The sequence below is a fragment of the Octodon degus genome, unplaced genomic scaffold, assembly GCF_000260255.1.
Source record: "Octodon degus isolate 3935 unplaced genomic scaffold, OctDeg1.0 scaffold00005, whole genome shotgun sequence".
NCBI lineage: Eukaryota > Metazoa > Chordata > Mammalia > Rodentia > Octodontidae > Octodon > Octodon degus.
In genome coordinates, this window is record NW_004524581.1 from 13,099,176 (window position 1) to 13,110,234 (window position 11,059).

Consider the following 11,059-nt stretch of genomic DNA (forward strand, 5'->3'; position numbering starts at 1 on the left):
ACACACACACACACACACACACAAATCCAAGTAGCCAGGTGTGATGACTCATGTCTATAATCCTAGCACTTGGAGGGGGGGGGCTGAGGCAGGTGGATTGCCACAAGTTCAAGGTCAGCCTGGACTAACTATACAATAAGACTTTTTCCCCCCAAAAACCCCAACAAACAAACAAAAAAATCACCATCATCCAGTGAAGTTAAAATAAACGCTTTAGTAAGAGTCAAGTTTTTTCTCTGTCCACACATTATAGATTGAATAAGTATTTACAAACTGTCTTTCTAAAACAAAATGCAAAAAATAATGTATTTATTTATACCTGATGCTTTTCACTTAATATTTTCCCATTAAATTTTTTGCTGAATATAAAACATTTCTTTTATTAGTCATGAAAATGAACAATTTTGGACAGGGAGATGGCTCAGTAGAATAAGCGCTTCCCTGGCAAGCACAAGGGCCTGAGTTCAATCCCTGGTTCCGCCAAAAAGAAAAATAAAGAAAGAAAGAAAAGGGGCTGGTGAGATGGTTCAGTGGTCTAAAGCACCTACTTAGAGCTAAGCAAAGCACAGGGACCGCGGTTCAATCCCCCAGCACCACATGCCAGCCAGCCCCGCCCCCTGGTGGGCTGAGCTGGCCACACACACACACACACACACACACACAAACATAATAAAATTTTTTAAAAAAAGAAAGAAAATGAACAACTTTGTAAGTATATTATGTGGATTTCCCATAATTATCTAGTCAATTCCATGTTAGCTTTTAAAGTTGTCTTTAGTTTCATGACAGTTATATCATGCTGAGCATCTTTCTGCATTCAGCTTTTACCTATTTCGAATTATATCTTTTAGAAAATAACTGCAAAAACTACCAGGAGAAGAATCACAAAGTAAAAAGGTGTGTGATGCTACACACTTGTTATCCCAGGTACTTGAGACACTGAGGTAGGATGATCACAAAATTCAAGGCCAACCTGAACAACTTAGTGAGACCCTATCGCAAAATAAGATTAGAAAGAGCTGGGGATGTAGCTTAGTGGCCAAGCACTTCCCTACCATGTGCAAGGTCCTGGGCTTGATCCCCAGCAGCACACAAAACAAGGCATCTTGTTTCTCTGATACTAGCAAGGCTAAAGCTGTTCTGCATTTGTTGTCCAGGTCTACTTCCTCATCTCTGGATGGTCAGTTCACCCTTCAGCACCTTTCTACGGGGCTTTAGAGGGGTTCATAGTTGTTAGAAAAATTGTTTAACGAAAAGCACTCCCATTACACCTGCTCTAAGTATTTTCTCAGCCCATCCGTCACCAGCCTTTTAATTTTGGTTATTCCCATCTTACACACTTGTTTCCTGGCCTCTGGTCCCATCATGCTACTGAAACTTTTCTTTTTTTTTTTTTTGCAGAACCAGGGATTGAACTCAGGTCCTTTCGCTTGCTAGGCAAGTGCTTATTCCATTGAGCTATCTCCCTGGCCCCAACTGAAATTTTTCTTCTCAAGAGAGAGTAGCATAAAATATACTTTTTTTTTTTTTTGCGGAACCGGGGATTGAACTCAGGCCCTTGTGTTTACCAGGCAAGTGCTTATTCCATTGAGTCATCTCCCCAGCCCCCAAAACATACTTCTTGAGCACATATCAGGGTCAGATATACACACAGGGCTGCCATCTCCCCTTCTGAAGCAATTCATCTAATGGTTCTGTCTACCCAGCTTTCCCCTCAGTGCTCCTGTAGGATCTGACACTGCTACACATCTGTGCTCTCCCATCTCTGTCTTTCCCACTTCCTTTGCTGATACTGCTTCATTGAGCACCCCAGCTAACCCCCAAATTTTCTTTTCTTTTCTTTTTTTTTTTTTTGGCAGAACCAGGGATTGAACTCAGGCTCTTGCGCTCACCAGGGAAGCACTTATTCCACTGAACCATATTCCAGGCCCCCTTTTTTAAAAAATAGGGTCTTCCTATGTAGTTCATGCTGGCCTTGAACTCATGGTGAGCCTCTATCTCAGCCTCCCAAGTGCTGGGACTGCAGGTGTGCCTCACCATGCCTGGCCTACCAAATTCTGTTTTTAATAGACTCTTGTTTATTTTGAGATAGGGTCTCACTCTGCAGTTCAGGCTGGCCTCAAACTCGCAGTGATCCTCCTGTCTCAGCCTCCCAAGTACTGTGATTATAGGCACCATCATACCCACCCAGTTTGCTTTCTGAGACAGAACCTATGTAGCCTACGCTGGCCTTGAACCCATCATAATCTTTTTCCTTCAGTCTCCCAAGTGCTAAGATCATACGTGTGGCCAACACAGCCCACTTTACCAGACTATTAAACACTTCAGATGTTTTAGACTCATATAAAGAAGGCAGAGTATTAAAATGTACTGCTTCGTAAATTTTCTCCCATTCAAGGCCTTTAGAATCTGAATTCCAGACCATATCTTGGAATCTGTATAGTTTTAGTTAGTTCCTTTTTATTTTGATGGGGGGGCGAGGCACCAGGAATCAAACTCATGACCTCATGCTTACCAGACAGGTGCTTCACCACTGAGCTAAATCCCCAACCCATTTAGGCTAGTCTCAAGTCAGTTGCATTAGACATTCCTCTCTGGTACCAGCACCTAGATATGTGCTAGAAATGTCTCTTAGTGCCTTTTTTGGCAATGTGAGAATCAAACCCAAGGCCTCACATATACTAGGCAAGTGCTCTACCTCTGTACATCCCCAGCCTTACCAAGCTGTATTCTGGATAGCCTTCTACCATACATCCCATGTTTCAGGCAGGCAGAGAACATTACTATGAGAATTCATAAAAATGTTTTGTTTGCAGGTTACAGAATACAATGCCACTTTAAGTATTTAATTGAAAGGCACTTCTGCCCTGCCCTCACCTCCATTTCATACCCTAGAGCAACCCCCGAATTGCTTGCAATCAGCAGTGCCCTCAGCTTACCCCAGGGACCTCTCCTGCACAGGAAGCCTGGCCTGAACCTCCCACAGAGGGCTGGGAGCCAGCTACCAGTTGGCTCCGCTGACTCCCGGTGTGCACGTCTGCCTAAGCCCAGGAGGAAGCTCTGCCCCTCTACCGCCTCCTCTGGGAGCCCCTCAGAACTGTGTGAGCTGCTAGCCTTCGACAGTAGTTCACACACCTTAAAGACCGACTTGTTAATTTCCTCCTGAGGTAGAAATAACCAAAATCTCTCTTCAATGAAACTGGCCCCACTTCCTAACTTGGCCCAGAGCCAGGCGCCTCTCGGCTCCCCTCTATGTGAGCAGGCGTGCGAGGAGTCCAAGCTGCCCTCACAGGCAGGTCACAGGCAGGCATGCAGAGAAGGACAGAGGAAGGGCAGGGAGGGAACAGGCACATGTGTGCACCTAAGCTGCGGGCCCAACATCCTGGGGACAGGCCCCGCTCAAGCTTTTGCTGGAGAGTTCCAGGTGTGGATAATCTCCTGATTTAAGTTCTCTGGTGTAATGTACAGGCTTCCCAGCAGTGTGAGTGTCCCAGTGCCAGCACCCCTCTGCATCGAAGGCGTCTGCTCACATCTTGGGCCTGTGAGAACCTCTCCTGAGCTCTCTTTATGTTAGCCCTGCAGCCCCTCCAGGCAGGGCTTCCTGATGGTCCCTTCAGGCCCCTGGTTCTTGCTTTTGTCTGAGTCCCCCGCAAAAGGGCTCTCCCTCCAGATGGGAACAAGCCATAATACACCACGTCCCTTGCCTTTTTCTGAGTTTCCTGTCTTCTAGAAAGCTGAAGACACTTTCACTTGGTGGTGTCTACCTGGATTCTGGAAGTGTTTTACAGGTGAAGAAAACACCCCAAAGACAGTGGCTTCAGGTTCTAGTCCTGTACCCTGCCACAGTCACCCAGGCAAACTTTACTTTTATTCGATTAAAGGGGTGAGATTTTTTTTTAAAAAAAGGGAGTCAGGCGTGGTGGCACACACTTGTAATCCCAGCACTAGGGAGGCTGAGGCAGGAAGATGATCTGAGTTCAAGGCCAGCCTGAAGTACATATTGAGACCCTATCTCAAAAAAGATAAAAATGAGATAGGATAAGAGAGAGAGAGAGAGAGAGAGAGAGAGAGAGAGAGAGAGAGAGAGACATTGAGAGAGAAAGATTGAGAATACAAACAGATTAACCAAATGGCCCAAAATCCAAGAGAGTCACCCTGGAGATGAGACTCATGTGTAGAAGTCACGTTCAGAATTAGCTCAGGTAATCTAATGTGATAGCTTCCCCTGTGTCTTCACCAGGGCCAGGAGACACCTCTTCTCCTTTCTCAGGCCAGTGGAACCTGCTGCTCCAAGCACAGAGCCTTATGATGTAAAGCAGCATAGCAAGGACAGGAAGCTTCCCAGGGCAAGGAGGGCAAGGTGCCTAGAACTCCCTCAAGTAACTACTGGGAGAAATTGGGCAGTCTCTGGGCAGGGCGCTGGAGAGACACCTACCTTGACACCACCATCCGACTTCTTGTTTAGTAGGCTTTTGGCAGCTGTGAAAACAAAGAAGAAAGTCAGGTCTTCTGCATAGTACCGGCTCCCCAACCTGAAATCTGGAAGCCGGATCTGCAAGAGACTGCTGTGTCTGACAAGGGCCACAAGGCCCTTCCTAGGAGCTCCGCAGGAAGGGCCTCTAGAGCACATCAGGACCCTCCAGGCAGCACCCTAGGACCTCCTCTGCAGCGGAAGGAGGATCGGTGGACACAGACACCCTGTGCTTGGAGGAGAAACAGCATTCAGTACTGGAGCTGCCTGGGGCCCAGGACAAAAACCGGGGGCTCCATCCCTAGATGCCAGAGTTCTCTGGATGGCCACACTGGTAGGATGCAAGACATCTCCGGAGTGCTCTCAAGAGACAGTGCCACAGTTCACGAAGGAGAACAGACATGAGGACAGACACACAGAAACCAGGACCACCTACAGGAGGGTGTGGCCAGGGGATGAAGCCTTCACCAGGCAGGACCTCACCAGGTTTGGCTGGGTCCTAGCTGTAACCCTTTACCAATACTCTCTGGAACCTTGAGCAAGGACTTGGCAGAATAATCTGCTGTCCAACAGGTTCTAGCCAGCCAGAGTGAAGCTCAAGGCTCATGAGCTTTGCACCATAAGGCTGCTAATACCAGACGGCCCAAAGGCCCCAGCAAGGCAGCAGACAGTGCTGGGTGAACCCTGGGAGGCACAGGGAGATGGGATTGGGCCCAACAGTCTGATCCACCTAGACGGCCCTGGTTTATATCCTGCTTCCTCCACTTGATTGATAGCTTTGTGACCCCAGGGGAGTTACTCAGCCTCTTTGAGTCTCAGTTTATTCTTTACTCTCCTAGATGGAGTAAAACAGGATGGAGATCACAGAATACTAGTGGGGAGCCAACAGAACAAAACTTGAAAGGCACTCAGCTGACTGCTGAGCAAACGAAATTACGCATTCACCACTGTTGTTGTCACTATTGCCACCACCCTTCTGTCCTTCAGGTGGTTGTATTCCAACTTTTTCTAGTGAGAATAGGGGTCCTTCTATCACAAGATTCTGGTTCTAAAAAAATGGCCTTTGTTCCTACCTCTTAGTCATGCTGGATTTGAAAATGGCTTAAAAAAACACACACCAAAAAACTTGTTTAATTGTAAGCCTGACCAAAAGACTGGTTAAAGGTTTTATAAATGTCAGCCAGTTTTCAACTCTGGTTGCCCACCAGCATTACCTGGGGAACTTTTAAAAAATACCTGTGCCTGTCCCACCGACTCAGACCTCTGATTTCATCAGTCTGATACAGGGTCCCACACGGGGGTGGGCTCTGAGTTCCCAGGTTTAGGCAGGGAGCCATGCTCCTACCATTCCTGGTCACAGGTATTACCAGGCTGTTTGTCCTCCCCATTGTAGATAAGAAAATTAAGGCTGGAACCGACCAGGCTTGCTCAGGGTGTGGCAAGGCTAGGACCCAAACCCAGGGATCTGATACTGAGGCTGCTACCCCCTACAGCCTTTCAGACCTGGAGACCTGCAAACACCAGACTTCACAATTTTGAAGGGCCTGACTTTCACTGGGGTGTCTTCAACAGTGTACTGATTAGTCCTAGCAGTGGGTGGCTCTGATGGCCACGCCCAGGGCTCATGGAAGGTCAGGCCCTCGGCCACTGAGAGTAAAGGCTCTACTGCCTAGCTCCATGTCCCCAGGCTGTTGCCTCCTGACAGTTGGCAAGCGCCCAGCATGCACGGCTGGTTAGAGGGCTCCATAACACCAATGCGCTCGCAGATGCCAAGTTAGGTGGTCCATATATCATGCCCATCTCAGCCCGCAAGCATAGGACTCGCCTCCCTCGTGAGTGGGCCTGGCATGCTGGCCCTCCTGGTGGGGTGGCAGGGAGCCGAGGCAGGCGGTCGGGGAGGACTCATGCCACATACCTTGCCCGGCCAGGCCGGCGGCGCTCGCGGCAGGCGAGGCGGGGGCGGAGCTCTGCCTGCCAACTGAGGGGATACAGTCTCTCAGTGCACAGAGCCGCCGCAAAGCCACAGGGGCCCATCAGCAGCGAGCAAGCCCCAGCGCGAGGGCCCAGGCGGCGTGGCCAAGCCAGCCGAGCTGGGGGAGCAGGGGCGCCGGGGGCAGGCCGATGGGGCAGGTGCAGCCAGCCCTGCAGCAGTCTGGGGCGTGAGAGGACCAGGCTTGGACAGGACACCGGGAGTATCAAGCCTCCACTCTGTGGAAATGGCTTCAGTGCTTGTCCCATGACCACTGCAGGTGAGGGTCACAGGTAAAGCCTGGCTTGGTGAGAGGCAGGCACCATTTCTGGGTAACTGAGTCACCCATGCTTACGGCTGTGTATGCTGAGCCCCACAGTCAGACTTTCCCTCCCTGGGACCTAAGCAAGCCCACCATCTGGAAGCCTAGACCACAGAGCGGCCCCTCCCTCCCTATGGCCTTGTGCTCTGTAGAGATGCAGGCCTTCTTTCTCAGGGGAGGTGGCCACGAAAGGCACCTGCATTTCATAGTGTGCTGGGGGAGAAGGGGAGGGGATGCCCAAGAAATGAGCTCCCAAAATGAAATCAAAAGCTGCCAAGGTCTTGTGTCCAGGGAGCCCTGACTTTATAACTAACCAAGTTACTGCAGTCTGGGGCTAAGCAGCCCTCCATGTCAGGACTCAACTCAGAAATGGCCTAGCTTGTGCCAAAGGAAAACCAGGTGCCCTTCCTTCTTGGTGATACCTGTAGATAGCACCTTCTGTGGAAGCTTTTGGAAGCAGGCTGTGTCCTCACCTGTCCCAGAGTCAGGGAGAACAGGCTACCTTGGAACGCTAGCAGCAGTTCCTTTTTTCTTTTTGGCCTCCTCTGACCCTGGGCAAAGTGGGCTCAAAGACCAGATGAGGCCTGGGCAACAAGGACAGGAGGCTCTTTAGGGATGAATTAAAGTGTCTTTTCTAGCAGAGAGCCTGATTTCCTGAAACCAGGAGAGCAATTTCCTGAAATGATGGGGGGCAGGGGGCCAGGCCTTGGGATGGGGCACTTTTGATTGGGCAGAAAAAAAGAACCAGGAGTCTGTCTTTACATTTTTTTTTACTGGAAGAGGACAGAGGAGAGATCACTACTCTCAGGGGGCACAGAAAGGTCCTTGAGTATCCTCTAGAAAGGCTCTGAAACCCAGAAAGCAGAGGCTGCAGGTGACTAAGAGCACGACAGGCACAGCACGGGCCCAGAGCTCCAGCTCTGGGGGGCAGTCCACTGCTCACTCCTGCACCCCTCCACGGGGGCAGAATCCGGGGGCTCAAGTGTCCCCTCCTAGGTACCCAGGACAGAATTAACCTCCAAGCCAGGGTCTCAGGGGATGGGCCTGAGGTGGGGCGCTCCCGGGTTCCCTATCCAGTGCTGATGTCTTGAGGCCCGTGGCTCTTGGGCCAGGGCTCGGAAGCCTGAGGCCTTCCTGCCTGTGCCGCTTCGCAGCCAAGGCCCTTGGGTTACCTGGAACAGCACAGCTGAGCCCGGCGTGACTCAAGCTGAAGGGAGCCACCCCTGCCCAGAGTGGCCACCCACTCTGGCCGGTGGCTGGTGTCCCCGCACAAGCCCCTCTCCATGGCGGTGCAGGAGGAAAGCGAGGGAGGGAGTCTGTTAGGAGGAGGAGAAGGGAGTCTTGAACCAAAACAGCGAGGTTAGAGGAAAGGAAGTCGGGGGCTTTGGCAAGCTGGGGTGGTTAAGCCTTGACATTAGTCTTTTTGTCACAGAGGGGCCTCTGTGCTCCCAACTGAGGGCAAACAATGACAAGGGTGCGGGTGAGAGCGGAGGGGTCAAAGGGTAGTGGAGTGTCTTGCATCTTAAAAAGAAATGTCAAGTGTTGATTTACAAATTACTGATTCCCAACTCTCCCAATTCCTTGTGCAAATTTAAGCAAGTTCCTTTCTCTCCATCTGCTGGTCTTTGTTCACTTTTATCGCTAGTGTCAGGGTAATGTTTTAAATGTGGGTCTCTGTAGAAGGTTTAAAGATCTGGAGTAATTTCTATTGGTCATCTCTAATTGGACACAATAAAATCAGAGGTCATCCTAGTTGGGAGCAATCGAGAAGACTTACTATACCTCATCTCTTTCCTCCAGCACATCCTCCAATACCCTAGACTGGCCAAAATCTTAAAAGAGCTGAGAGTCTTCAGAGAATTAAATAACAATGCACAGGGAGCAGGCAGGCTGGAGGCTGACCAGGCTACTCCTTGGGAGGGTCTAGGGAACAGAATTCATAAATCTGAGCCCAGGCAGAGGCTGCGCACCCTCCCACCAGGACCCTCAATAACAGAAGCCCCTCAAAACAGGATCCCCATTCATCCCGCTCGAGGTGCTGCCCGACACCACTTCATTCCTGACCCACTCACCTCGGCAGAATTAAAGTGCACAGCTAGGAACACATACCTGAAAAGTTCCTGGACACAAGCATGGTCGTGAGGATGGCACCCTGGGGAAAAGGGAGGAGAGTGCCGTGAGTTCATCTGCACTCGAGGACTGGCTAGCCTGGCTCGGGCAAAGGCAGCCCTGGCCAGATCTGGAATGCGGTAGCTTTCCGGCAATGCTCCCACACAGCTTCCTAGCCTCACTCAGGCTGAGAGGGGAGCTTCCTCCTGTGATGGGGCAGAGCTCCACTGCAAGCAGCAAGGCTCACCTTCAGTTTCCTCCGGGCGTTGAACTTGCGCAAGCACTCCACAGTCTCTTGACGATGCATCATAGAGGCCACGGTGGATCGTTGCTGGAAGCCAGAGAGACAGGGCCATGAGCCCTCAGCCCATACCCCCTTCCATCCTCACCTTACTCCTGGCCTCTGCACAATTACTCTGAAGGTAAACCGAGGCCACAGACATGAAGACACTTTTAGAATAAAGGCACCGCATAAACCCAAGATTAAGTCAGGACAATCTGAATATGAAAACACCAATAACAGTTACTAAATGATAGTGCTGCAATCTCTGGGCAGAGGAGGTAAGCATGGGAGGGAGAGTGCCATTTGCTGTGAGCCTGGCTCAGTCACTCCGCCTGCAAGTGTTCACTGAGCACCTGCCGCAGCTCAGCGTCTGCACAGTGAAAAGAAAGGCGGGCTCCCCCTCTCCATAGAGAGCACACACTCCCGCCAAGAGCTCTTCTCAACCTGGCAATCCTAAACGAAGCTATGATCTGAAAAGCTAGATCCTGGCCTTGAAGCATCAGTTCTTTCCATCATTTTGGACAAAAATTCTTCACTGCATTTACTGCTAACTTCCCTGTTTCCTTCCGCAGTCTACCGGAAACGGTCGACATTTCCTTGATGCCTTGAGGTCCCCAAGGAGGCACCAATTATCACGGCATTACTGTATCGGCCTAACAGTGATATCCACGGGGCTGCTGAGGTGGGCTGGCTCAGCACTCCCTAGGCCTCTGCTCTTTTGGCCAGCCAGTCTGTCAGAAGAAATACCAGGACCGCAGCCTGAGGCCCACAGCCCCACTCTCTGCCCCCACGCCCCTTCCTGGCTCCTGAAGCAGTTCTCCCCATCTTTACTTTCCCCAAGTCTCTCCTTCCACAAACTTCCCCACACAGAGAAGCGAGCGCTTGCGATGCACACACTGCCTCCACAGCGGCACTGGCCTATAAGCAGCTCACCCCCCGCCAGCCTAATCACCGTTCCTCAGATCCCGTGGGGGCCTCTGGAGCTGGGCATGGGTGGGCGAGATCTCCTCTGCTCTCGCTGTCAAATCTGTGCTCCTCAACTATGTTCTGAACCCCTTCCTCTAAAGTTCTCCTTAAACAAGATCTTTAACAAATAGTCAGAACTGGAGAATATTATGTCAAGTGAGATAAGCCAGACACCACAAAACAGGCAGCACAAGTTCTCTCTCAGACGTGGAAGTTTAAAGAAGAAAAATGCCCATCTGAAATCAGAGTAATGAGTATGAGGCCTTGCGGTAGTGGAAAAGGAAGCTGCATTTGAACAGCACGTGTTGCACACAGGCCCAAAGGAGGTTGTCGGCCAGGGAGATAGCTCAGTAGAATAAGCACTTGCCTGACAAGCACAAGGTCCTGAGTTCAATTCCCGGTACCGCAAGAAAAAGGGTGGGGGGTTGTCACAAGGAACCCTTTTAATATAGTCAAAAAATATGAATTAACCGAAAATGAAATAAGATAAAGGGGAAAAGCCCCCTGGTCCTGCCTAGCTTCCCTGCCCTGTCCCAAGCCCATTCCATCATCACCCGGCCACAAACAGGCCTGTGTCTCCTGCCACTGCTCCTGTCTGCAAACGACACAATAGTGGGTCTCACTGGTCAGGGCCCACCCACCTTTCTCAGGACCTCACTGTCCCACAATGTCCAACATGGAATGTTTCTGTCCTCTTGTTTCTTAGCATTTTTACCTTCCTCTCCCAGTTCTTTTCTGCCTATGGAAGTTCTTAGCCTCTGTCCCTTGTGGTGACACATGTGAACTTAAATGCTGGTATTTTGTCACCAACCATTTTTGTGAAGCAACACAAACCCACAGGAAGAGTCTGACCAGCACAGGAATAATCCCATCTATTTCTACAGCTTCCACAAAACCTACACAGAAATGACTATACTGCGCACTTCCAATTTTTCACAT

At 50.4% G+C, this 11,059-nt stretch overlaps 1 protein-coding gene across 16 annotated transcripts in view; it reads right to left on the minus strand.

The window, feature by feature from the left end:
- Camk2g (calcium/calmodulin dependent protein kinase II gamma) overlaps positions 1 to 11,059 on the minus strand; it is a 59,041-nt gene that overhangs the window by 18,076 nt on the left and 29,906 nt on the right. For 8 of the 16 annotated variants that reach the window (XM_004624018.1, XM_004624021.1, XM_023718763.1 and 5 more), the window contains exons 11-14: positions 9,119 to 9,202; positions 8,872 to 8,914; positions 6,387 to 6,449; positions 4,436 to 4,479 (exon numbers count right to left, since the gene is read on the minus strand). In XM_004624018.1, coding sequence (XP_004624075.1) covers positions 4,436 to 4,479; positions 6,387 to 6,449; positions 8,872 to 8,914; positions 9,119 to 9,202 — 234 coding nt within the window. The remainder of the gene's footprint in view (positions 1 to 4,435; positions 4,480 to 6,386; positions 6,450 to 8,871; positions 8,915 to 9,118; positions 9,203 to 11,059) is intronic. The other 8 variants (XM_004624020.3, XM_004624026.3, XM_004624022.3 and 5 more) reach the window with 1 other exon arrangement.